The sequence below is a fragment of the Puntigrus tetrazona genome, chromosome 9 (assembly GCF_018831695.1).
Source record: "Puntigrus tetrazona isolate hp1 chromosome 9, ASM1883169v1, whole genome shotgun sequence".
In the NCBI taxonomy this organism is placed as follows: Eukaryota; Metazoa; Chordata; class Actinopteri; order Cypriniformes; family Cyprinidae; genus Puntigrus; species Puntigrus tetrazona.
The window spans coordinates 12482174-12509975 of NC_056707.1; the positions used below are offsets into that span (position 1 = coordinate 12482174).

General features: G+C 37.3%; 1 protein-coding gene across 2 annotated transcripts; it reads left to right on the top strand.

Annotated features, from left to right (window-relative positions):
* Nucleotides 1-25314, top strand: htr2aa (5-hydroxytryptamine (serotonin) receptor 2A, genome duplicate a). 2 transcript variants are annotated; one of them, XM_043248306.1, is made up of 3 exons: nt 1-1017; nt 17628-17828; nt 22094-25314. In XM_043248306.1, the coding sequence occupies exons 1-3, from the start codon at nt 549-551 to the stop codon at nt 22897-22899; spliced, it is 1476 nt and encodes a 491-aa protein (XP_043104241.1). In that variant the 5' UTR covers nt 1-548; the 3' UTR covers nt 22900-25314. The 2 variants fall into 2 exon arrangements, with proteins under 2 accessions (XP_043104241.1, XP_043104242.1); XM_043248307.1 differs by having other exon boundaries at nt 1-499.
* Nucleotides 25315-27802: the final 2488 nt, after the last annotated feature.

Here is a 27802-nt window from a genome sequence, read left to right on the forward strand (position 1 = left end):
ACCTGAGGAACTTTCACTAAACCCCTGACTCACACTTCAGTCTCTCTCCCCCTCTCGCTCTCCCTCTCTCTCTCTCTCAGCACAGCTGGATTGAACAGAATGATCACTGGCTTGAGGAGGACCAGAATCTGCTAGCTCCGCACACCGCCAGAGAGAGCGGAGAGAGGGAGCCAGAGAGAGCGTGCGCTCAACTATCAGGTCATCCAGCTCGTAAAATCCGTTGTGTTCTGACAACGAGAACAGAGAGGAGCAAGAAGACTTCACTTAACAGACACAACACACTCTGTGCTTTCAGAAATGCACGGATTATGGGAACATTTGATCGATGCGCCTTCCATTCTCTGCTTTTCAGGCTTTTTGGTGACTGTAAAAGAGTAGCACGAAGACTTCAGGAGTGTTTTCAAAGAGGACAGAATGAAGAAATCCTCTGGACTCAACGGCTGGATGAAAGATGCTATGAAGAAAAGAAGGATACATGACCTCTAACCGAACTTGGGAGGTAACAAACTTTTGTCTTTAAGAGTCTAGCAGCGTTATTAAGGGACATTATGAACTTGCATGCCAACATTTCAAAACCTGTGCCTAAAAGCATCTTCACCTCTTCGAACCTCATGCCCTTTGACCCTGACACCTGGACACCGAGCCCGGACATCATGCTGGGTAATGTGGTTCGTAACAGTTCCATAGGCTGTAACAGAAGTTGGGCTGACACCGAAGCATCTCTCTTTCCCAATTTATCCATCAGCAGCACTTCCAGTGAAAAAACAGAACCGCTGTCATGGCAAAGGTGCAACGGCGAGACAAGCAAAGAGGAATTAGTTCGGAAAAACTGGGCTGCGTTACTGATTTTGGTTGTGGTCATTATTACGGTTACCGGGAACATTTTAGTAATCATGGCTGTCAATCTGGAACGAAAACTGCAAAATGCCACCAATTACTTTCTCATGTCACTGGCTGTGGCAGATATGCTTCTGGGACTTCTGGTCATGCCTGTCTCCATGGTGACCATTGTGTATGGTGAGTCTGCTTCGATTTTGACAGCAGTAATTGATTATGTTGGCAGTGATGTTTGGATGTGAGCTTTCACTTAGACTGTTGTTTCTGAAAAACAGTAATGTGTGGTACGCTTGTAGGAATTTCAGTGTAATAAGGCATGGTGTGTGTAGTCACAAGTCGTAAGGCAGGTTGCAGTAGTTTCCAACCAGTGCTTTGAATCCACTGGAAAAGTTTGAAGCACAGATGTGGTTTATTTTAATAAAGGGAAGATGGAATTTTCTCAGATGGACTTTAGGATTTTCCCACCTCCGTCTTGAAAATAATGACTGGAACAGCGCTCTAAATTGGACATGGATTAGATCAGATTGATCAACTTTGACCTCAGCAAGAAGCGTCATTATGACATTATGTCAAAAAAATGGCAACAACTGACAAGCATGGCGCAATGTTATAATTTAACATTATGATATAAATGTGATTTTTTTTTTTCTGTTTTTCTGTTTTTAAAGCGAACATCAGTATTTCCTATTCGTGACTTGTTTTTATCATAATTGGCATAAAAACACTTTACGTTCTCGTTAAATCGTAGCACCATCTTGTGGCATATTCTGGTAATCTGCATTCAATCTCCAACAAAATCAACATGACTGGAGCAGTGAAGGTACGATGTCCAGTGATGTGCGAAACTAATCAACTAAACGCTACTGTTGCTGTTAGACAACAAATAGTAGTTGCTTATGTTATTTTTAACAAATTCAAATTCATTCTTTTTTAAACAATTTTTTTTAACAAAGTTTTGTTTTAACTCTCTCTGTGTGTGTGTGTGTGTGTGTATATATATATATATATATATATATATATATATATATATATATATATATATATATACAAATAAATGCATATATGCTACCAATTATGGTCATTAAAATGTTGTAAGTAAATATTTTGGAGAATGAATATTGCAGCGGACTATAGAATTATATCCACTTACTATTTTGATTATTTTGGTTTTGGAGTGTATTTTGGCTATTGTTGATGATGTGAATGCTTATGTGTGTGTGTTTTTTTTTTACTTTTTTATTCAAATGGATTATTTCAAGTAGATTCCATATATGAACTCAGTAGTCAACTGGTAGGTTACATAACTTCTGTTTAAATGTGCTAGTTCTAGCACACATTCCTGTTGATGTCACTACCATGAGACAGACGTGATTGGACCAGACTTATATACTTCAGTGACCCCTTAAATTATCAGAGAAATCAAATTATGCACATTTTTCAAATTATATAACAACTTCTTGAGGCATGTAAAATCTAAACTAATTATATACCCATTTTATTCTTGAAACTCTGCTTGCATAAATTATTAACATTCGCATTGTTTGAAGTGAATTTTGTTGCAAAGAGTATTTGTGGCATTTCAAGGTAATTTGTCACTGTTCTGACTGCATTTAAAATTTTAGTTCACAGATTAGTTTTTTTCACTGTTCTTATATTTAATTTTCAAGTTTTCTACACACACACATAGATAGATAGATAGATAGATAGATAGATAGATAGATAGATAGATAGATAGATAGATAGATAGATAGATAGATAGATAGATAGATAGATAGATGGTCATGTTTATTTATCATTCTTCATTGTGTTGTTAATTTAGCTTGGATTCATTATCTGTCGTGTTTCATCAGGGAAATGTTAATTTCTGTGTAATTTGTTATTTGTGTACTTAAAGTGGATGTGTTAATTGATCATTAGTGGCCCTGTATACACTGACAAGGTTATTTTCATGCAAATGGTTTTCTGGATGACACTGTGGATTAATTTAATTGCCCCTATATTTTATAATGAGTCCAAACACATGAAAATGCATGGTTTTGCACAAAAGACTTCATTTTCGTTCAAGACAGAGTTCGAAGATGTGTTTATTATTTGGGTTGGAATAAGAAATGTGTTTTTTTGATAGAGCTTGACAGTGAAATGTCATTGTCACGCTGCATTTCAGGCTGTTGTCTGTGCGCCGAGGCAGCGGCTTTGAAGAACTCAGAGACAGAGAGGTTAAGATCGCACAAGAGTGTGCATGAGAGAAACATGCCACACTCTTCACCGTTTTCATCTCTCTCTGTGTCCGTCTTCTGCTCTTCTGTCCCCTCTGTATTAGCTGTGGGAAGTATTAGTACTATTAGTCAGACTGTGGATGTGAATAAATGTCATGTCACTGTTTCCGGACAGAATCACATGTTACAGCTAAAACCTTATTAACATTTCAAGGTGTGTGTGTGTGTGTGTGTGAGTGGAATGACCTCTGCTGCTTACTAAATCTGTCTGTTAAACGGCCAGACAAAAGAAGCCATTAAAGATGATGTTGAGGGAGAATTTTGAGGGAAAGTCTAATTATTTTCCGCTGCGTAAATGCTGGACTGATGCTATTCAAATCCATTGGATGACGGAGACACTCAACACTTCACCTGTACTCTTATGAAGCAATTTGTCTTTGTCTGCTGGCTGTGCTTTTTTTGGTTTTGTTGTTCATGAAAAATGACACTATTGTTACTCTAGCATTTTTATGAACCTTTATTCTGCCTAATTAATTGGCTTGATTAAGCTCTTTGTCCTTGTGTTTGATGGTTGAGTCACATTCTGCCTGTTCCATTCTTTCTTTTTTTCTCTCTCACATCCATGCATGTGCACACACAAACACAGCGTTTCCTCAGAGGTTCCTATTGTTTTACTGTTGTCATCTTTTAAATTTGCTAACCGTAATCTGTTCATGGATATTTTATTATGTTTGGGTTGCATTGCATTGCAAAAAGGGTTGGGTTGATTTTTTTTTTTTTGGAATGAGGCAAAACAGTTTATGTTGATATACAGTTTGATTTGAGTGACGCAGACCGAGCTGCAGGGAAAGTGTTTGATCCAATTTGTCCTGAATGTGTAATATGCTTTTTATTAAGGGCATTAAAATAAACACGTATAGTGCCTTGACCCTTCAGATGCTCTGATAGATACATGGGCTGCTGATAATGTAGAGTATTTGCTCTGTTTAAAAGGTTTGAGATGCGGTGTTCTTCTTCAGTGCAAAACTGAGTTTTGTTTCAGTAAAAAACCATTGTACTTTCCAGAGAAGATGAGATTTCTGCGTGCATCTCTCTTCTAAAATTAGAAGATTTTTGTCAGGCATTTTTCATTTAATCTTAAAATTAGTCTTCAAGGGTTAAATGTCCAGACTGCAGTTTCAAGACAGCTACATGATCCCAGTCAAGTAATAATGGTCTTATCTAGTGTAATTTTCTGTCATTTGTTTAAAAAAAAGTAAAAATGTATATACTTTTTGATCACAATTGTTCATTTAACACAAGCTCTGCAATGCACATTTCATAATTGTTTTGGACAGGTTGTACCGTTAGCTCTTGGCTGTGTACTTCAGTTCAAAAAGCTATGGTAATGCAAAAAATTTATTTTCTCCTCTAACTTCAGCATCATTGTTTACCTTTTTTAAAGGCAGTTTGACTTTCTCTGTACATTTGCTTTGTAAACACTTGGTCAGTACTTCCGCCAACATCACATGTTACCATTCCAATGTGACTACGTCATAAATGTGGTCAAGTGAGCATTAGTGGTTAAAAAAAACAAACATTTTTTAATCGGTTTCATGCGCCTTGAGTGGGTTTCAAATTGAGTGAAAAATTAAATTTTTACAAAAATCAATCCATTTTATTATGCTCTATATTCATTTTGACTGGCAGAAAATAAAATTTATATTTAAAAAAAGAGATTTAAAGACAATATAAAGACAATATAAGCAATAGCCTAGCAACCATCCAAAACAGCCACTCAGAAAAACTAACAATGTGCTGCCAACCAAACACAACTCCCTGGCATAGCATCAAGCAAGTTTTGCACAGGAAAACACCACTTACATTTTCTTAAAAAAAAATTTCAATGATCTTGTTTGGAATAAGCTGATTGATCAGATGATAATCAGTGTGTCTTTGAACAGATAATGGGGCGATTTAGCATCCAGCTGTTCTGTACTGTGCCCTCGATGGCCACATGCAGTCACAGAGAAAAGAAGATCATCACTATAATACCGTGGGCTGCTCCTACAAGTATCATAACTCAAAACTTTGTGTGCAGTGCCAAATTCTTGTTGTATTTGTATTGTCATCATTTACTCAATGCCAATCCAAATCGGTGTGATTTTCTTTCATATGATGAGCATGAAAGATATTTTGAACAATGCTGACAATCAGCTGTATTTCTTCCCCTAATATGGAAGTCAGTGGGGGCCAACAACAGTTTGCTCCTTTAAATTTCTTCACAATGTATTTCTGTTCAACATTAAACAGAAACTCATACGGGTTTGGAATGACATGAGGATGGCAAAAATGTTTGTTTTTACGAGACGCACCAGGCCGAAGGTTGACAGTTGAGCAATGTCAGGTGGTTTTTGAGCATCGTATTTAGCTTAGCGAATGAGCCCACGACAAAAAAAAAATACTGAAATGACATAAGCAAACCAATGACAGAGTAAAGAGGCAATGCATAGACATTTGTTGTCGTTCTGTATGTTTCTTTCTTTCTTTACCCACAAGAAAATCAAGGGCTGATAATGACAGTGATATTTGGTGTCAGTTTGTGTCTCTACCCTTAGAAGCATTCCTTGCAGATAATGCACATGCTCCAACACAGATGCACGGCAGTGTCATTTTATATCTATTATCTATCCACCCACTTCAATTCCCTATTGTACTGTACACTAAAAAGCAAAAAAAGCCATAAAAATAATTGAAAATAGGTTATAACGGTAAAGGGTGCAATCCAGAAAGAGCTAACTGCTGATAGGGCTGTTTTTTTAACCAAATAGTGCAAATCCAGCATAAATGCACCTACAAAATTAGCCCTGAATGTAATTTTCACACCATGTTTCTGCATCCTGGGGACTATTAAGCATCTCTCCACTACTGTAATTTAATCACCTGAACTGGCTCTTTAAAATGCAACAGGTCTACATGTATGATTGGCTATTACCATTTGGTAATCATTTTATGATGATATTTAATAGAAGCCATCTTCACATTATCATTTGAGGGAATGTCTTCATAGAAAAATTTCTAAAAACCACTGATGCGGATCAACAAAATGCCACTGAACTTCCACTGAATCACTTGTAAAGACAGACAGATTTGGCTTTGCTTAGAAGAGAGCAGAAAGGCTGAAGTGCTTTCAAATGAGTGGAGATGACAGAGAGAGAAAGAAAATGACACATCGGACAGAGATCTTTAAAAAGTTCACGAGAGAGGGATCACATCTAAAGCAGCAGGGGGGATAAAATCAGAGAGGAACTCCCATTGAGTTTCAGCAATGACGTACTAGAGCCGTGACAATGCGCACACTGAGTAATCCAATGGAAATCAGAGGCATTTTATAAATAGCAGCGCATGTTTCTAACCCATTATCCGAACAGGTAAGAATAGCCGTGGTTGTGTGTTTGTTATCTCATAGGAGGCAAGGGAGAAAAAAAAGATTCAAATAATTTAATAAACGGTCCTAAAATAAGGTGACTATTAATATCCAAACAAGTTTGAATATCTGTTATATCTATAATATTTATTTGCTTTGAAGCATAAAGCAATATAGCCACGAGAGTCCACGTGCTATTGTTACTATACCATAGTTAATGATAATTAATAGGGATAAATACACCAGTTTTCAATTAGTAGCTCAATTTTTAACATGATACAATTCCTAAGTCTGACTGTAAGCTGTTTACAGTTACAAAGCAACTTATCACGTTTTGTATTACTGTGCCCCATTCTGTCAGATTTTCACATATACTGTAGTCTTTCTTATATACTTGTATATTTTGGTCTTCATTGTTGTTCTTTTGTTTCCGTTTGTTTTCCATAGATCCGGATGGAGTGACAGTGAGGGAAGCCAAAATAAATGGGATCAGAATACACACAGACACTAATTTCTCCCTGATTCTCTAAAACCTCTCAATCTCCCAAACGGCTCCACAGCAGAGCTCTGGCATAATCCCCTGCCACGTCATGTCACCATGACGATAGAGTGTTCCAGAGCAACACTCAAACCTCAATAGCTGCCGTTAATGCAGCACTGATGGTTCTCTGGCACAGGTGGTCTCTAGGTTGCCACGGCGCTCACCGACTAAAAAGAGTGGAGTGACTTAATGAGCAGCATGAAGGGCTAATGACGAGCATCTGCGTAGACACTGAAATATATCTTTCATTTCATTCTCATTAGGGTCGTGGCCACTTTAAGCACTTAACACCTGTGCTACATCTGTAATGGCTGCTTAACTATTCTCTATTGATCATACACCTGCATTATCGATCTGGGGTGGGTTGTAATATCTTCGGGATGGATATGGATAGCCATCGTCGCATTCTGAAATGTGAGCTGCATCACTTTTGAGTCTGCTGTTACAGCGTAAAACCCCGGGTCTTGTTCACTAACCACCCGCAGTTCGGTTTAATCAGGCGCTAACTGTGCTGGAATAGTACATTCAAATTGTATTCAAATTCAAATGTGTATTCAAATGAAGCCATTGTCATTCTTTTCAGCACAAACACGCCTCCTTTCTATGTAAATTAGGATTACAGAATACAGATTGCGCTTTATTAAAAATAACTCACTGCTATTTGCCTGCCGCAGTTATCGCTGCCAACAAATAAATAACAATAATATAAATAAATAATGTTATAATCCCTTAAAAATTCAAGACAATAAATGTACGACTCGCAGTAAAACAATGGTATTTCTTTTAACACAAATTATAATTACAAAGACAGATGTTGAATAAAAAAAAATACTTTGGAGTGCATAACACTATGCTGAGACCTTAAAACCAGAGGTGTCATGCCAATTGCCAAAGTCAGTTTTTGAGCTAAGTGGATTTTGAATACAAAAAATGGACGATTAAAATTTTCTATATTTAATATGATCACACCCACGTGACTGGAATGTTTGAAGCATCATATCATTAGCTGTTAAATTCAAATCTGTATTTGCTGGCTGGCGCTAAGCCAGAGGCGTGTTTGTACATTATACGTGCATTATAACCAATCGCACACAATGATGTTGAGCTTGTGAATGCAATGACCAATCAGAGTCATTCAAATGAATCACAGCTAAAATGCTCGCTGTCTAATTATCTTGTTCTTGTAAATTCTGGTAAATTCTATATAATTCGCATTAAATATAAACTCTGTCAGGTTTTTATGCATAGTTAGTTTACATTATTAGGTTACTTTGGTCATAACCTCTTATAGATCAACATAGAATGTATAAAGGTGAGAAGCAAGATATTTCATGATATAGTAGTCAATGCATTTGGGAATGTTTCGAATAAAAAGAAAAAAAAAACATAAGTGCTGTTGTGGTTACTCTTTGTCACATGACAACCCATCCCCCAAACTTGTGCCCCCTCAAAGATAATGAGTGCAAGAAGCCTCTGCTTAAAACAATTTTAACATAGTCCATGATTTTCATATTTGCATCATATAACCAGCTCAATATGTATGGATTTCAGACACTGGATTTCGAACTACTATGTTATGTATTGAATATGGGTGGGTGATATACCCGACTGAAATGTAGAATATTGTTTGTGTGTATATTGTTTGGTGTGGTGGCACCAGAAACAGGGCTGGACAAACAGTACAAATTGTTGCCCTTAGCATGTTACTTACTCAGATTTTACAACATTGGGAGTCTGAGGCAGTGCCAACGTTTGATATGTGGATCAAGGTGTTGGTAAATATATTGCATTGATACTGTTTTTTGTAGCAAAAAATATGCCAGATTGACATTTGTCTATTTAGGAAAAAACTGAAAATGCATTTTGAGACCTTGACTAGAAAATGTAACTTTGAAAGCGTCATAAAATGCTCATTAAGCAATGTAATGCAATTTTAATACTTTTTCCCACTGAGCCTAGGTTGAATAATAAGTCTGTACAAAATGTATATATAAATAATGCTATCCTGCCACAAGGCCACATGAAACGTTTGCTTCAAAGACATAAAATAATCTATGTAGCATTTGGACCAATCAGGCACCAACTATTTGTTATATTTAACAAATAATCTCTAATACCCTTTTACCCAACCAAAGGGCTAATGAAAGCGCAACTTCAATGAAGGCGCATCTCCAAAAGCCAGATCAGGCCTCTGGTTCCCCCGGCAACCATCTGATAACGTTGGTTTATTGTCTAAAGAATTGTGGACAGAACAACTCTAACTTCATTTGCCTTTTGGAAAGACATATAATGTCCTCAACCATGGACTTTTCTCTAATTAATTCAAAGGAAAACCTTTCTTTGAATGAGCACACATATATCCTTTATGTCATTGTGCATATTGTTGTTTTTCTTGTATATTGTCTTTGGTTTTGTATACTGTTTTATGCTTGTTTATAATAGATCACTAGTTAATATCATCTCACCTTAGCTATGTCTGATCTCTGTAGAATCATCTGCATGTGATCTAATTGAGATTGTACATCACGTTTCGATACCAATGCAACATATTAGGGTTCCAATAATCTTTACTAGTTGTCTACCACTAATCCAGTGCATATGCAAATGCTTAGAATGCTTATCATGGTTAGAGACATAAAGCCATAAAACTCTCCCTCCAAAAGTTCAAGACATCATTGGCTCTTTGACCCACAAGAGGTGTGACCCTCATAGACTTTATAAGGCTTCTGAAAACCGGTGCCCTCAATCCTGGCGGGCCTGGAGACAGCCCCAGCTAGTGTTCTGCTGGACACTGAGAAGATGAGAATTTGAGCACTTCTGCATTCTTTTGTGCCAGGCCTTGTGGCCTTGACTTTTCATTCAACCAAAGATCCTCAGATCTCAGCAGATCTCTGTTTGAGGTCTCTCTCTTTTCATTGACATCTTTGGAAGTCATTACTCTTCAAACCAAAAAGAATGTGACTGCAAGTCCAAAATTATTTAAACCATCAAGACTTTCATCCGAGACTGCATTTGAACCCTCACCAATGAGGCAATGCAAGTATTGTACATTTTACTAAACTAAACAGAGGTTTAAAACTTGTAGTGAACTTTGCTTTCACCAGCCTAGGAGGAGAAATAGGGTAGTGATGGGTACTTGCGTCCGCAATGGCGTTTTGATATTTGGATAAGTTGTCACTTAAGGTGTGGTTATGAGTACATCACATAAGAAAGACTGGTGGGATCTTATTAGATTTTATTAACAAACGATAGACAAAAGTAATCAACAACTACTAAATGAATACATAATAATACATACATAATAATAATTAAGTAATTTTGTTGGATGTTGCTATGTCAGAGCTATGTTATCTGAAGAGATAAACTTGCTACTCTGTAAGAAAGAAGATGAATAACCTTATTTTGCATCTAGCAAGTAACTGAAAGATTATCTGTTATCAATTTAAAGCAGCTATATAATATCTAATGTAAATTAGAAAATCACTGATAATAAGGTCTCTGGAAGAGGTTTGGATAAGTGATAGTTACTTTACAGTGGGAAAAGGAGCAGGAATCCGTTTCAACAGCCTTGAACATAAAGCACTGGAGGATGCTGATCTCCTGGACCACCAAATGGTCCTTAAATCTGGAACACGCAGATGAGGGCCTGGAGTAGGTGCAAAAGGTACTTGCCTGGGACACGCAAGCAAAAGTACCTTGAAGTGAAGGTTTTCTTCTCCTTAACCCTGCTGTTGATGTCTGTATATCTTCTTCCTCTCTGGGCTAGAGACTCAGAACCTGGCCTATCCACTTGGTGTCTTTAGGATGGAGAAATGCTGCATCTGTTGCTGTTTCACTGGACGAAGACTTTGAATGAAGTCTGAATGAAGATTATCTTATTCCTCACAGGCTGGAGGCTCAAAACATTGCTGTCTCAAAGCTGGAGACTCAGGACTTGGTAGACTCAGAACAACTATTTCTGTTAGTGTCTCACCCTTGCAGGCCCAGTCTCAGAACAGAGGTATTCTGTTGCAGTCCTTTCCTTGACAGGACTCAAACTCAGAACTGAGGTGTTTCTGTTGTTGTCTCACCCATGTGGGACTTAGAACTGTATCTGTTGCTGCCTTCCTGTAAGAGGACTCAGACTTGATCTGTTAATCTGTTTCTATCAGCTACCATGCAGCCTGGAGACTGGTATTCTGTTAACCTCTTTTCGGTTGCAATACTCAGACTCCGAATTAGTGATCTGTTGCAGTCCTTTTCTTGAAATGAATGGCCGATCCCTTTAAAGCGGGGGACATGGTGTGGCCCCCTTTTCTTTTCTCCTGTGGAGCCTATTTGCATAGTCCATACACAAAGTTATAAAAGTGTCACTAAAGTTTTACTGGTGCATTTCTCCCTTACCAAACCACAACCAGAAAACATTTGGCAATGTTGCTAACACATTAAGTCCAAACATGAGGAAGAAGATTGAACTGTCATGCATGCATTCATGCATCAGTATAAGTTTGAGAACATAGTTATGAATGGATTTGGATGGAACAATGTGACCTCTTTTAGTTTCACTCACTCCTTCTGCATTCAGAGGTCCAAAGGAATTTTTATGAATCAGTGTGTTGGTGGGTGAAGGGCAGAAACTGCATTTTGACCAATGAGAAGTTCTGTCGTTTCCAGGCTTTTTACCAAAGGTCTTCTTCTTGCTATTTAAGGGGTATCTAGCATTGGCCTGGCATCTTTATCTGATAGCATTGAACAGCTGGTTTATGTTAGTCTACCAGGATCCAGTCAAAATGTAGTAAACCTTTGTGCAATATAGTGGCTATAAACGAGGCCCTGGAACGTGCTGTCCACTACAAACTGTTATGTACAAATTACACGAGTTTTCGGATTCTGCCTTGCAAATAAATGTCCCTTTATGATTTTGACCCTTGCTACATGCTCTAATGCATTGAAGGTATTTTCTGTGGCCACAAAAATATATTTTCTTAGAGATTATATAAACTTGTACTGAATGTTCGCTGACCAAACAGATTAGTTGATGACAATGCAATTCTGCTACAGTTACTATTGGCAGCTAATAGAAATAATCTATATAAATGAATCATAATTAATTGTAATTATTTATATACATTTCCCTTAATTATAAGATTTCTATAGACAATTTTTTTTTGTTTGATAGCTACTAGTCACTAAATGGTTAAGGCATCAACATTATTTAAAACATGCATCAAGTCATAAGGGCATTGGCAATTATTTTTTTGGGAACTCATCATTATTTTGAGTTGTTTGCAGGACAAACAAGAGGTAAAGAGACAGAGTAAAGTAGTGAAAAAGGTGTGTGTGTGTAGGAAGGGGTGATTAATTAGTCTGATAGATTCAGGGCTGCTTAACGAGGCAGAGGATGAGTTCAGGAAGGGTCAGGGAAAAGGGGGTGAGCCAGTGGTATTGTAATTATCCTTCCACCAACACAAATGCACATGCATACACACTCTTCATGATATTACAGTGAGATTCCTTCCTGCTTTAGTCAAAAATCTTTTTTTTTTCCTTTTTGACATGGTGACACACAGTGACGCATGTAATCATACCCTCAGCGGTCATTGCATTGGCATCCGGCTCAAATCAATGCTTACATGAAATGCATTTCAAAATGTTCCGGCACTCTAGAGTCAAGTCTTTGCTAAAATTTCTCATTCAGCCTTCTGAAATCTTGGTCTTGTGGTCAAAAGGCAAAGCTTTTAAGGCGGTGTTGATGGGCATATTTGTGTGTGTGTTTTTTTGTTGCCGGAGAGGCTGTACGGTTAAATTCACTGTAATAGCATAAACAGATCATTGGTTTTGCTTTGTTGTTTTGGTTCCCATAAACTTCCATTGTGTTTTTGTCAGTGGAAACAGAAAGAGTTTAGTTATCAACTTTTTAGATAGTTTAGTTATCAACAGTTATTTTTCAAAATATATTATTTTTTCATCCACAAGTCTTGCAGGTTTTAGATGACATGACATTCCCTTTAATTTTGTATATTTTAATACAGTTTTTACAAATTAGGACATTCCCAAATGGAGGTTTTCTCAGTTCTAGGTTCATATTTGTCCCAAAAATATGGCACACACATGCACACTCATACACACTTGCTTTTTTAAGGTGTCCTTCAACCAAATCAGGCTATTATCCTGCTTGGCCAGATAACATTTGGCTTTCCTCTGAGGCACAGGCACAAACGCTCTATGGATTTGAAGGAATTTGTCAGGTTTTTGTTAGGTCTGAGTATTAAACTAGGGGTGATTACGCCTTCAGCAATTAGGGCGTCCCCTGAGTCTGTACCGATGAGCAACTCCAATTAGACAAACTGTCTGAGGGGTTTTAAATCGAGTCTCTGCCCTTCATTGTTTCTCTTTCCCTTTCAGTCACAAACATGCATGCATGTATCTCATAGACAGAACACACACACATTCACAGCCATTTTGTATTAATGGATTATTAATTAGCCCCTGGTTTTGATGCGGCGTCTCCCGTTTGAGCTTTATTGAATAAAGCCACAGCTGGTAGAAGCCTCAGAGCAGAGAAATTGATGACGTTCTTCATCTCTCATAGTCTATTCATAAGCACCTCTTTTGCCTGCCAGTGATTGACCTTTTATTCTTTTACTTCTGTATTTTCCTGTTTGTGCTTCTTTCATCAAGACTTTGATTTTTATTTGTGCCATGATGCATACCGCTACATCAAACAGTCCCCATATCTTAATATTCTCTAAAAAAAAAAAAAAAAACCTTCATCTCTTCATATCATAAGCCCTGATCCTCTTTCTCTTTCAACCCATGCTGTAGGCAATTCCATCAAATGGGGTGTATAAAGAGGCCTGGAAGTCTTTTTTTATTATTATAATTTTTTCAGTGAATAGCCATTTTAATGAGGTGCTTAACCATCTGAACATATTGATCAATAAACTGAGAAGATCAACCTATATGACCAATAAGCTTTTTTTGTGGTTTGATGTAGTATCATCACCTGGACCAAAAAGGAAAAAACCTTCCAGTCTAATAACTGACTGTAAACCAGCAAACCAGCAGTTATTAATATTATATATCGGTCATTTAATGGAGAAAGTGAAAGATATACAAAGTGAAATATATACAAGATGAATTCAGATATACGAAACATAAATAAACCAGCACTTGCTTACCATGTTGAACATCAGTTATGCTCATAACTTGTTGAATATCCATATATTAGAATGCTTAATATTGCTAAATATTAGAACAGGCTGCTGTTTTGTGCCCCCTTCATTTACTTACTCTTGTTAATCACTTCCATTTTATATATATACTATATTCACAGAGACTAGGTTACCAGTATAGTTCCAGTCTGTGCTGTCTTTTGGCTACTACTAAATATGTTTATGTTTGAGCCATGATGTTGGCAGTCTGCATTTCATGTTCATAGTAAAACACATCTATCTTTAGCCAGTGTGTCACCCAGACATCTTTTTATACCTCAGTTGATAGTGAAGGCAGGAGAGCGTGGGAGCGTTTCAAAGCTAAGATAATGTAGTTTATCTCCTGTGCCGCTGCATGCATTCATCAAACCACAGACCAAATTTTTGCTATAGCCCAAACTGATATTTTCTCCAGCAGAGAAATTTACAGAATCTGTTTTTGAGCTTTGAATTGAGCTGCAGGGAAACCACAGATTTTCTGTCACTTTGAAAAAACACAGTAAACACAACACACACAGGGAGACTAAAGTAATACTGTGGCTCTGCTGAGGTACAATCCAATATCAGACTTGAGTGAATTCTGATGAAGAGTGATGTTTCTAAAACTCAGGTGTGTGATTGTGTGATCTTTGTTTTGGTGATTGATGGTCTTTATCATATTTTCGCACACAAGCTCTATACGTTCATTCATCCACATATGACCGTTCTTCCCTTCACTTCCTTTCTCTGCATGCATCCCATTTCCTACAGCTCCTCCTCCTGTTATCCTCTCACCCATTTCATTCTCTATTTTTTTTTCTACCTCATTTCCTCTTCTCTTGAAAGACTATTTTCTTTGTGGCACTTCATTTGTGTTGGCTCTTTCGGCTTAGCCTTTGTGTTTCATTTCAGTCTTTTGTCAGTGAAAAAAGCGCTCCTTTCATAAGAAAGTACATGACAGTAAGTGCAAATTGCTGTAAATGTATTATTAATTCAATATTTCACCCCTTCACAGTTTGTGTCTGTGTGTGTTCTGTACAAAGCGCCAGGAAGTATTAAGACCGAAATTTACAGTTTCACTGATGAGTCTTTGGTGGATGGTCATTTTCTGCCTGACTGCCCAGAGCAGAGTGAGCTAAAGTTATTGCTCTTACAAAACTGAAGCAACTCTTCACCAGTGGCTTCAGTGTGCTTGGATGAATGGACTGCTAGACAGATAGACGTAGACAGAAGGACAGGCTGACACGGTGATAGACACATAGATAGATGGGCTTTACGGCTAAAAATATTAGCACAATATTTTTTCCGTATCAAACATTATACAATATTTACCACAATATTGATTTACTATTATTGGGGAAGGAAGTGCTTTCGACGTGTTTGTTAGAGCTTGTGAATAAATGTAAATATCATTTTCTGTATTTGTTTACAATTAAATTCCACAAAGTGAAATACCTTTTAATTTAGGACCCAGTGAATCCTTTTTTCATTCTATGATTCAAATTGATTTCAAATGGTGTCTGAATTATAATTAATTTGACAGTTTGATCACTCTTTTGAAATGCAATCAAGGGAAATTCATTTACAGAATAAATTGCATTTTTATTGTCAAGCAAGAAGCTGTACATCAGAAATGTATTTATTAAAGAAAAACACCTTTTTTTGTATGATTTTCCTTGACAAAAAAATCAATTATTTGAAAATCTACGAACATTTTAGGATATAAAAAAGTATACATTTCTGTCATAATTTCAAGTTAAACCTGACTGTTTTTTTTTGTTTGTTTTTGTCTTTTGATTGGTTGTTGTGAAGATTTTTAATTTTTACTTTGTTTTAGTGGGACTCATTTACAAACAAATGTACAACAGAACAGAAAAGTGGGCATTTCTATGCAAAACTTGGAATTTATCAATGATATGAGCAGCCCATGTGCGAAAAGTATTTATTTCTGTAATGCATTTTATTTCTTTATATTTTTATTTTATTAAACCCATTGAACCCATCTAGTTTAATATGCAGTTTCGTAGCTGCTTATTTTGTCATTCTTGTTCTGTAATGTTCCATTAGGCTGAGATACAACTATTTAAAAATCTGTAATCTAAGGGTGCACAAAAAAAAACGAAATATTGAGAAGATTGTCTTTAAAGCTGTCCAAAGCTTTTCTTAGCAATGCATATTACTAATCAAAAATTAAGTGTTTAAATATTTGTTGTTGGAAAGGTCCAAAATGGAACATAAGGTTTACTCAATATACTAATAATTAATTATTTTGACCCATTCTATGTATTTTTGGCTATTGTTACACTGCTACACTTTTAAAATGGAACTGCACATTTTCCAGTTAACAAAGCCTTTTCAGTCTCAAATTGTGAAAAAATGCAATTTTCTTTAAACATAAAAATCCTTCTCAGTCCAACAAAATTACCACAAATGTTGTCCCAACATAGTTGTCTGAACAAAGAATTTCATAGTTTATTCATGCTGTAATGCATGCTGGGAACTCACAAAGCCTTAACATTTCAACAGCATTTTGCAGTTACTTTTAGGAGATTATTGTTTTGCTGTTTGCTGACTTCATTTAAACTTTTTGTTGTTTTATCATTATTGTTAGTTATTGGTTGTTCCTTGATGTAAAGACCTGATCTTTGTTGGTTGTCACCGTTTTTCTATTTTTGAGGCCTTCAACCAAAGGAAGACTAACCTATCCATTGAACACTGTAAAGAAAAATGTTGTTTCAACTTGTTACCTTGCTGCCTAAACATTTTTAGTTGAGTCAGCTTCAAATTTTTATTTACTTAAAGTAACCAAGTTAAAAAATGTAGGCAGCGGGGTAACAAGTTATTTCAAGTTGAAACAATTCAAAGGTTTTGAAAGAAAGAACACCTTTTCTCTCATGACATGACAGGGTTTCGTTTCTCCTTCTTGTAAACTCTATAGGTGCAAGGCTTCCAAAGCAGTGTGTTTTTACATGTTTTACATGTTGTGTTCACATACGATCATTCATGCAATGATATTGGTAGCATACGAATGTTTCATGAATTTTCATGAGCATACATTTTATTGCAATCTCGATATGATGTTTTTATCACCCAGCCCTAATGGATGGATGGGTGGATGGGGTACTACACTCGTAAAATAAAAGGGGTTTTCACAACAATGCCACGCAAGAACTATTTTGTACTCACCGATGGATGTAGTTTTGTAAAAAAATGATACTGCTTTTCTATCAGCGTGTCAACCGAAAACACTGTCAGCGATCGTTAAGCTCTTGCGTTGTTCTCAAGTACTCATCACACTCATGCCTTCCAGTCAAATCACTCAGTTGAGCTTAGTGGAATAAGCCCATTCAATTATCTCAAAGGGTCCATTAACATGTAACGGAGAAAAGTCAATAGTTTTACAGCTTTTGTTGTCAGTTGTATTCCTTGGTCCTGAATGTCGATCTCTTCTTCAGGTTACTCCTGGCCCCTGCCTGCATCACTGTGTCCCATGTGGATCTACTTGGATGTTCTCTTTTCCACCGCCTCCATCATGCACCTGTGCGCTATCTCGCTGGACCGTTATGTGGCCATCCGTAACCCCATCCGACACAATCGGTCAAACTCACGCTCCCGCGCCCGGGCCAAGATCACGGCCGTGTGGACCATCTCAGCAGGTACACCTGGTGCCATGACACCGTGCTGTGGCGTTGACGTGAAGCCTTTATTATTACACTGTTGTGAACAGAACGTCATGACCCTGATGTATATACATTATTATCAGGCAGCATCGACCGCTGACTCTGCTTTCAGAAAATCCTAGAAAATGTTCCTTATTGGCTTGAGATGACCTTGGCTGTTTAGAGCCGCTGCTGAAACAAAGAGTGTTCCAAAGAGGGTCTTTAAACGTTTATGTGTACTTGAATATGAATTGCTTTCGGGACTAGAGAAATCAGTAGCTAATAAACCTCCATGCCTTTTGTCATTCACAAGAGGAAAGGCAATTGAATACATGAGTGGAGGAGAGAGTTTGGTCTCTGTAAATGAGATGTAAAATTGCAGCAATATTCAGTTATATTATAGATTGGAGCTGAGAGACAACAATGAAACCTGCAGCAGCGAGTGCAGCTTCATCAGTATCCTGCTGATTATGTCAATGGAGCACCACAAGGAAGAAATAATTGAGAAGAGAAAAAAATAGCATAATGGAAAGGTAGAAATTAATGAATTTTACAGGTCTGGCTCATTGAACGCTGAAATCAGGAGTGTTTCAAGCACGTTATTTTCACCACATCTCAAATCATGTGTTGTGTTTAATAGCATACTCTGGTGGATATGATCATTTAAACATTTTTAAAATAAAATCGTCCCATCTTTGCTAAGACTGATTTCATTTTGGGGATCGTAAAGTACACTCAAATATTTTTTTTCCTTTTACACTTTTTACACAAGCTTGCTCTCAATCAAAAAATACTGTTCACAAGTGATATTTATCTTTTATTGTTCTTGTACACAAAATGTGTATAAAATGTGTGTAAAAATGCATGTAATCATCTGTTGAAACAAATGTATATTTATTTATTAAGAGACTTTAGTATAAAAAAGAGGGGGGGAAATAGGCAAATGGTTTCAGTGTAGCCTTCATATAAATAAAGAAAAAGAAATCTATTAGTTTTTAATAAAAATCAACCTCTGCTGTGCCCAAAGTTGAAGAAATGCCCTGGCTGTGCATTAAAATATCACTGATATTCTTCAGAATGACCCCAGACGAGTCCTGTAGTTCGAGCTGCATGCAGGAAAGACAGAAAAGGATATTATGAGCAGAAAATGTAATAAAGTGAATGCCATAATGGCATTTACATCACAGTAGTGTGAAAAGAAAAACAAAACAGTCTAATGAAACACATTCGTAATGCAAAGCCGGTATAATTAAAGTCTATAGAGACCGGTATAGAACTGTACTAATAAAGTGGGTAAACTGTACATTTTTGGATCCTCAGTCTCAAACCTCTGTGAGCTTCAGGGTGGTCAAAGAGCTGAGAGCTAGTGCTGCTTTAAAGTGAAGAAGACTTTCAGATGGTAATTATGTGTCATTTGGGGATCAAAGTAGATCTACTAACATTTCGGAGATTAGGGCTTTTTGAACATGCTTTTCGAGTGAGATGCTTTTCAAAAACAGCAAGTCTGGTTGTTAAGACTAAAAAGTGTTTTTCTAATTATCAGTTGAGAAGCCGCTTAGCACTGAGATAGCATAAACATACAGAATTAGCTTGGTCTTTGCAGTGGAACATTTGATAGGTGTTATTTTTCCTGCATTAAAGAATCCATTTATCCATCCATTCATGTATTTGTAATGCAAACAAAACAGCTATATTCCCCTCTCAGTCTGCTTTAAGACACTTTAGACAAAACTATTGTTTTTTTTTTTTTGTTCAAACAATTTATTAGATTTTAGGCTGTTATATATATATATATATATATATATATATATATATATATATATATATATATATATATATATATATATATATATATTTTTTTTTACATTTCGTTAAATTCCTCTTTTTTTTTCTCATGCACTGAACTTCAGACGCTTTTGTAGCCAACTTTGCAATTCAATTGCTATCTATATTCTGAAGGTTTTTCCAGAGGAGTGTGTTCATATATAATTCACCTGATTTATATAACATTTTATTCTTAAAAGTTTTTTTTTTCTTAAGCCTGCTGACAGTATTTCTTGATTTTAAAACCTTCAGAGCCCTGGAAATATGTGCCAATTAATGCATATTAAATGAGATTATGTCTTATCTACGTCTTAAAAAATGACATTTCAGACAACTTGTAATGCAAAACAGTTGTGATCAATCGACTGAGAATTATGGTGAGTATCTGTTAGTCAAAATTTGTACCATTTACCTCTGGTGTCTTGTCTTAAATCATTCAGCACATAACATGTTTAACTGAGATGACTGTAAATAAGTCCATTGTGAAGATGCAACCCTTAAAGCTTGAGAGCTGTCAGTGGATTTGAGCAAAGCACCATCACAACTTACATTATAATGCTGCTTTCTGTTTACTCTCATCTCCAGGATAAGAAATGTGATGCCAGAGGAGGCTGATAGTCACTAAGATAACGTAACCCCACTCTAAACTCAGTTTTGAAGGAGAAACCTTACTGATATATATTTTTAATCTCCTCATCTTCCTCTCAGATTTTGACACACAGCGACAGCCATTTTTATCACTCTGCGGTTCTTATCACAGTCATCCAAGGCCTGCAGTTATCCGTAGATGCACAGCCAATGCCAGACGCATTGTCCAGAGGCACGAGGTCCATCATTGCACCCCCCACCCCATCCTTCCCAGCTCGGTTTCCCCCAACAAACCCCCGAGATCAGACACGATTTGCAGAGATTTACTGTTGCCATGGAGATGTCTTATCACCATGGCAGTTTCACTGAAAGTTTGTCCTTGAGCGATACAAGCTTTCCATTTGCAAGATGCTAGCGGAAATGAGAAGTATATCATATTCAACATTATACAGGCCGAACTGAACGCTAATGGTCGTAAATAGCTGTGTTATTGAGGGCATGCCTCTAAACCGTTATAGGCAACAGGAGAAATAAAGTCCCATCAATTACTGTGAAGTAACCCAAAGGCATGTGACAAAGACGGACATTTTTGCTGCCTAAGCATAAGCAAGTTGTCTGAGCAAGTCGAGTAATACGAGCCTGTCCTTGAACAAGAGATCCATCAATCACAGGGTTCCCATCGAGCCGCCCAGCATGTTTTTCATAAATATACGCCACCTGCGCTCTCAGTTTGAAACTGTTTAATGATTTGTAAATAAATGATGTGTTAGCGCTTGAAACAATTAATGGAAAGTGTTTACACATGATTACGAGCCAAGAGCTATTTGAAGATTATCATTATCATTGAAACAAGATGTGATGATTGGATAGCAGATAGAACGTGTGCTGTTGAACTGATGTTCGTGTACAGCTGTGTTTGTGTGTGTTTTTCCTTGGCGATAAGAGATATCAGAGTTAGTCACCTGTTTAAGTGATGCCCCTATATATGAGCAAACATTTTCTAGTCTAAGTGAACTGTAGGGCTTGTTATCTTTGAAATCATGTCCAAAAATCACAAGAATTAAATGATTTTCAAAATACATTAATGGAATTAAAAACCAGTGGATGGCACTAATATAGCAATTCTACTGTATTTATTAAGCTGTTAAATAACAATTGATGAGGTTAAATATGATGATGATGATGATGATTATTGACAGTGAATTATTATTTTTTAAATATAGTTCTGTATACAAAAAATCAATTAAGAGGATATTTTACCTGATAAAAATACCACACAACACAATGAATAATGTTATGTTTTTCTAAATTTTGTGCTGCCATTACTAATAAAAATGGATAAACTGTGTGTTAACATGTTATCTATGGCAGCAATATTATATATAAAAAATAATAAACTCTTTATTACCATACCTTGGTAAAACAACTTTATTGTTAATTAGGGTTGTTAATGCATTTTAATACTCGTTTATTATTATTTATTATTATTAATCAGTGAACCTTATTTTCATTGTGAACATAAGAGGGTATTCCTTTACCTTATTTAATGATGTTAACCTGTTCTATATTGAAACTACATTATTTATAGCACTATATGAACTGTGATTAATTTATGTCTGCTTGTACAAATGGACCGCATGCGAAAAAGACACAAATAGAACAGCTGCATGTGTCAAAGACAAACTGCAGGTCACACAACTTTGCTGCTTTTTGTGTTTCGTGTGAAATAAACAACTGTCATCATTTCTCCTGTTGTTGGTTTATCTGCCACCTTGTTTTTTGGTCTGTCACAATTTCTGCCGACTAAACTAAACTACAAATGCACTTTCTTCCCCCTTGTCTCTCTGCAGGCATCTCCATGCCAATCCCAGTGCTGGGTCTGCGCGATCACACCAAAGTTTTCAAGGATGGCAGCTGCCTATTGACTGACAACTCTTTCGTGTTGATTGGGTCCTTTGTGGCTTTCTTTGTGCCATTGACCATTATGGTGGTGACCTACTTCCTGACTATCAGCGCTCTGCAGAGTGAGGCGACTCTCTGCCTCGACCAACTGGTGCCCAGGCCCAAATGGAGCGCAGGATTCACTCTCAACTTCCTCCCCGGACCCTCGTTCTCGCCCTCAGAGAAAAAGCTGTTCTTGCGGCGCTCGTTGAGCCGAGAGGCGGGGGCAGACTCAGGGGTTGTGACCCCACCTTTCGGACGGCACACGGTGCAGACCATCAGCAACGAGCAAAAAGCCTCCAAAGTTCTGGGCGTGGTTTTCTTCCTGTTCGTGGTCATGTGGTGTCCGTTTTTCATCACTAATGTATTAGTGGTGGTTTGCGAGCCGGTGACGTGCGACGCTGATGTGATGAACAGACTGCTGAATGTGTTCGTGTGGGTCGGTTACCTTTCCTCCGCCGTTAACCCGCTGGTTTACACGCTCTTTAACAAGACTTACCGCTCAGCCTTCGCCAGATACATCCGATGCCAGTTTCACGAGGAGAAGAAACCGCTACAACTAATTCTGGTCAACACCATTCCACCGCTGGCCTATCAGTCCACACACCTGCCGCTCACTGGATCAATAGGCAATGGGGATTTCTCTCTGCCCCTTCCCAATAAAAACCACCATCTGTCCAAAAGCAGCAAAAATGAGAGTGTCAGCTGCTTGTGAATTCACTCGGCGAACTCGCAAAATGCCAGACGTAACCCTGGATTTTCTTCTGGGTTTCATGTTTGGCATTCTCTCCGTCTTACCTTTGCAGAAATCAGTTATGATTGGTCTAAAGTATTAGTAGTCAAAGCCCAACTGCATCAATGAACGGACGGCTTCACGATCTATGACTGTATCACAGCGTACTCACACATCAAAAGAACTCTGATCGGGATTTGTCCTGACTGCAAATGTCAGTTGAATCAATGGGATGAAACCTCTCTGGTTATAAAAATTGTATATAAGTGTTAAGTCAAAGTTTAAGTCAAAGTTAGTTTTTTATGTAGCACTTTATATGCAGAGAGTGAAGTCTAAATTCATGGGAGATCAACAGTGTTTTGTTTACAGCATCTGTTTTTTGAAAACAAGCGTGGTTGATGTGACTTGAGTTTTTGTACTGCGTCAAACGACTGAGATGCTGTAGCCTCGTATAAGCTGACTTGTGTGCTGCTGATTTATCATTTTAGCAGACATTTGTATTACTAGTCACTGAATCCAGACACAGAAGGACAAGATAGTGGTTTTAGGACCTTACCTTAAAAAGTATGAAACAGTTTCTGGGATCAAAGCATAAGGACCACTTTTATTTAATTATTAGAAGTGACTTTTTTAAATGATTCCTATTATATGATAAGAACAATGATAAAAAAAATCATGCCTATAGAAGCCTGTTTCCACTTCAGAGTAAAATAAAATAAGTAAAATTGTGAGACTATGTTTTAAATAAGAAATGTAGGGCCCTATCATATATTGGTGCGAGGCGCAGCGCAAGTGAGTTTGCTAGTTTCAGTCTGACGCGTTTAACTAGCAAATGCATTTGCACCCTTGTGCTTGCTGGTCCAAAAAAAAAGGTGTTTTCAGGAGCATTGGTGGTGCGTTGCTATTTTAATGAACTGAAAATAGGCTGAAAAAAGAAACCTGGTCTAAAGTCTAATATCAATGCGCAGTATTTTTTTTGTTGCTATTTATAATGGGCGGGTCCACAGCGCGCGTTGACTTATCGTAGGCTACATACAAAAAAAATGTAATGATGGACAGTCAATGAGTGTTTTCAGAATTAGCCTTGCGCACGAGCAAATCGGTTTCTTTGTTTGAGAAGAGTTCAGATTTTTGCCAAAAAAGTCCACCATGGCGCGAGCGCAACTCGATGATACTCTGATTGATTTAGTGCACGTTATGCCCAAAAAACACCCATTATTTAAGAGAAAAGAGAAACAATCCATTTGGACTATGCGCCCGTGCGCACAGACCGTTTTAAAATAGCAAAAGTGGATTTGGACACGAGTCCTGAGTGCACCTGCACCGTGAACTTTAGATTTTGGGCCCTATTTTTACATTTTCAAATACAAAGCTATGTATGAGACATGTATGGGGGGGGTCACAAATGCTGCATTCATTTGATTAAAAAAAATACAGTAAAAGTAATATTGTAAAATATTGTTATTGTTTAAAATTACTGTTTTCTATGGTAATGTATTTTAAAATGTCATTTGGTGGCAGAGCTTTCAGTATCCATTACTGTATCCTTCAGTGTCACATGATCCTTTAGAAACAGTTCTAATCTGCTGATTTGGTGAATAAGAAATAATTATTATCAATGTTGAAACACTTAATATTGTCGTGGAAACGTTTAATTTTTTCAGTGTTCTTTAATGAATAGAACTTTTTTAAAAAACAGCATTTAAAATGGAAATCTTTGGTAACATGGTAAATGTCGCTTTTGGTCTATTTAATGCATCCTTGCTGAATAAAAGTATCAGTTTCTTTTTTTAAAAAAAAGCAACAAAACAAATGTGCAGAGCATATAGTATGGTTTAAATCTATAGCTGTTACTCTGAGGAGGAAATGGGCTTCCATAGAAACTTTCTCGGATAAATCTTTAAAAGACTACAATCCAGATTAGAAAGCATGCTGTTTGAGCAGTATTTTCCTGGTGGTAAACATCAGCAGAACCAGCCAAAACTAGAGGAAACCAGCAGAAACCAGCCTGGCGCAGCATGAAAAGTCTAAGCTTTTTATTTCAAAAGGGAACCGTATCTGCTTTTCACCCTGTCATTTTGGACCGATCAAAAACAATTTCTGAGACCTTTTGGCGTTGCACATATTGTTCAGGTAGTGGCAGTATTCAAACCCAACGCTTACATTTGTCAGATTTGACATTTTTGTTTTTTTTTGAAAACGTGCTTTTAAGAAGACCTGTAAGTTTTTGGTTTTGAAAATGTACCTCTGGATTCAGGGTTCCATGGCAACACAAAGGGTTCAGATCTCAGCACCTCGTGAAAACCTCTGATCTGTTTTCTGATTCTATTTCCAGTGTCTGAGTTGACAGCGCTGCTGTTGTTGTTGTTGTTGTTATGGTGATGGTCATAAACTTGTTTGCAGACATCGAATGAGTCATCTCTGTTTCATCTTCCTGAGTGGATAATTATGCCAGGTATATAGGTGCGGTATTTAGCCGCCCTCATTCCAGTATATCAAAGATATATTAAGCAGCCCCGACAGCCAGAGCAGATAAACATTTGTAACTCGATGTTCCAGAAAACGTTGTTTTTCTAGGGTTTTCTGCCAGCCTCTGTATTTAATGGTCATAATTTGGCTCTGTTATGGCTGGCCATGACAGTAAGAGCGTGAAGTTCCATTAAGCCACACTGCACATGAATAACTCAATAAAGGAATGTAGAAGCTGCACAATGGGAGCTGTTTAGTATTTAGTCCATTAAACCAAACAACTCAAAATAAAAATACTATTTTACAACCCCGTAGAAAAAGTGAGCAAGTTGTGAGTTGGCCTTCTGGTTAGAGTAAAACAGCTTGCACTGTCCTTTCGACCTAACTGTACTTCTCGTACTTCTGACAGCGAAAAGAGCAGAATATGTGCCAGAGACTCCATTAAACATCACCAGAGCATCGAAGTTGAGAGCGCAGATTCGATCTGTGGTATTCTACACTGGATTTTGTACATTCCGTTGAGCTGACAGCGCCGGACACAGAAAGCATTTCCATTACGCCGGGTCTCCCCTGAGTCACTACAGTTCAGTCATGAATATGAATGAATTTTTGTAGACTGTAAAACAATCAGTTGTGAGGAAAAGTCATGTTCCATCAGCCGCAGGGTGATTTGCCAATTTCCCGCAGGCTCGGAGCAGCTGCTTGAATCACCACAATATGTTTGCAGTTGCGTGAGAAACTGCGAAGAAGAACAGTACATAAACAAATACATGTTCTGAACTGACTTTTCTACAGTACTGATTTGTTCGGTGTTGTAGGCAGTTTCCTGCGATACAGAAATATGAATGTAATAATGCTTGAGTAAGGTTACTCAAAACTCAATTACTTAAAGAATTATTTGTAGTTAGTCAGGCACACAGCATGCGTATATCTATCATTCTTAACAGATAAATAAATCATGATTTTGTTTTTGAATACATATTTCAAATGCAAATTTAGCATGAATTGTTTTTTTAAATAACGAAAATAGCAAAAAATAGTTATTTAGAGGAACAAACTGTGCTTTCAATGTACTGTTTTAAAAACGTTATTAGGTTAGGTTTTATAAATGTGATTTTTTAAAATTAAATAATTTATTATTTTTGTATTAATTAATAATTAGAGGTTTGCTAAGGTTTCATAGTATATTAATATGTAAATATATATGACACACTCAATGCAACCTGACATATAGGCCTATATATATAAAAAAATGTCAGGTTAAGTGTTTGTGTGCGTCTGAAGTGTGTCTTAATCTGTGTGTGGGTTGTATCAAGAAGGCATTTATGATATGACTGGCACCTGCACGATTCCTAATCAGCAAGGTGCAGCCGTGGCTGCTGGGAATCAGAAGACGTGTGGGTGGCATTTTCTTCAAAATTAAATAACCTTAAGGTGATTTTTTTTTTTTTCTCATTTCATTCACTGACCCAAAAAACATGCACACGTTCCAAAACACACCTACACATGGAAACACACTCTCTCTCTCACACACACACACACACACACTCTGACTCACTCAGTCATTCTCTCTCTCTCTCTCTCTCTCTCTCACACACACACACCAGTAATTTAAATCAATTAAAGAATGCTTTGTAAAGAGGTTTTATCAAACCCAGAACTAACTAATACGCCCACCTCGACTCGTGCGAGTATCAATCCTCCAGGGGTAGAGAGAGAGAGAGAGAGAGAGAGATGGGAAAGCCAGGCTCAATGCAAAGTTCTTTGAACTTTAAGTATGAAATGCCAACTGTCACAGCTGCTCAAAAATGAGAGCATGCGAAAAAGAGAGCGAGGGAAAAATAGAGAGGGAAAGCTGGCATAAGAGGCACGAGTAAAGAATGAACCCTGTTTGACACTCCTTTCATGTATTTTCTGGGGTTCTCCTAAACCCTCTTCTGAGCTGATGCTAAATTATTCACATATGTCAGATCCCGCCTGTAATCCTAATTAATGAATCATCTCCGCGATACATGGGAGGCTCATTAAAAGAGTGCAGAACAGAGTCAAGGAACAAAGGTGAAAAAGATTACTGCAAATAAAATGCCAAAATCACCATATATAAACAACTTCCCTCTGTTTTCATTTTCTTCCTTTCGTTTCTCTCCCCTTTCCCTTTCTTACCTTGCGCTAAATTACTTTTAGACTGACAGGTAGTAGATGAAATGATGTGGGATGCCTCTGATCCGGCCAGAAATGGAGCTTTTCACTGATGTCAAGCATTTGCCACGTCTGCTTCCTGTTGACTACGGACGCCTGACCCTCTGAGATTTCCATTAAGCTGTTATGATAGCTTCATCTCTCTGATGGGATGATTATAGTCAGCTGGCTAATCGACTATTCAGTTCACGTGTATTTTTCACACATAAACATGTGC

What these genes read in the sequence shown, in the direction of transcription:
- htr2aa (XM_043248306.1), top strand. Translation starts at nt 549, where the DNA reads ATGAACTTGCATGCCAACATTTCAAAACCTGTGCCTAAAAGCATCTTC. An exon ending in CATGGTGACCATTGTGTATG is followed by an intron (nt 1,018 to 17,627) that starts GTGAGTCTGCTT and finishes TCTCTTCTTCAG; the next exon opens with GTTACTCCTGGCCCCTGCCT. An exon ending in CGTGTGGACCATCTCAGCAG is followed by an intron (nt 17,829 to 22,093) that starts GTACACCTGGTG and finishes GTCTCTCTGCAG; the next exon opens with GCATCTCCATGCCAATCCCA.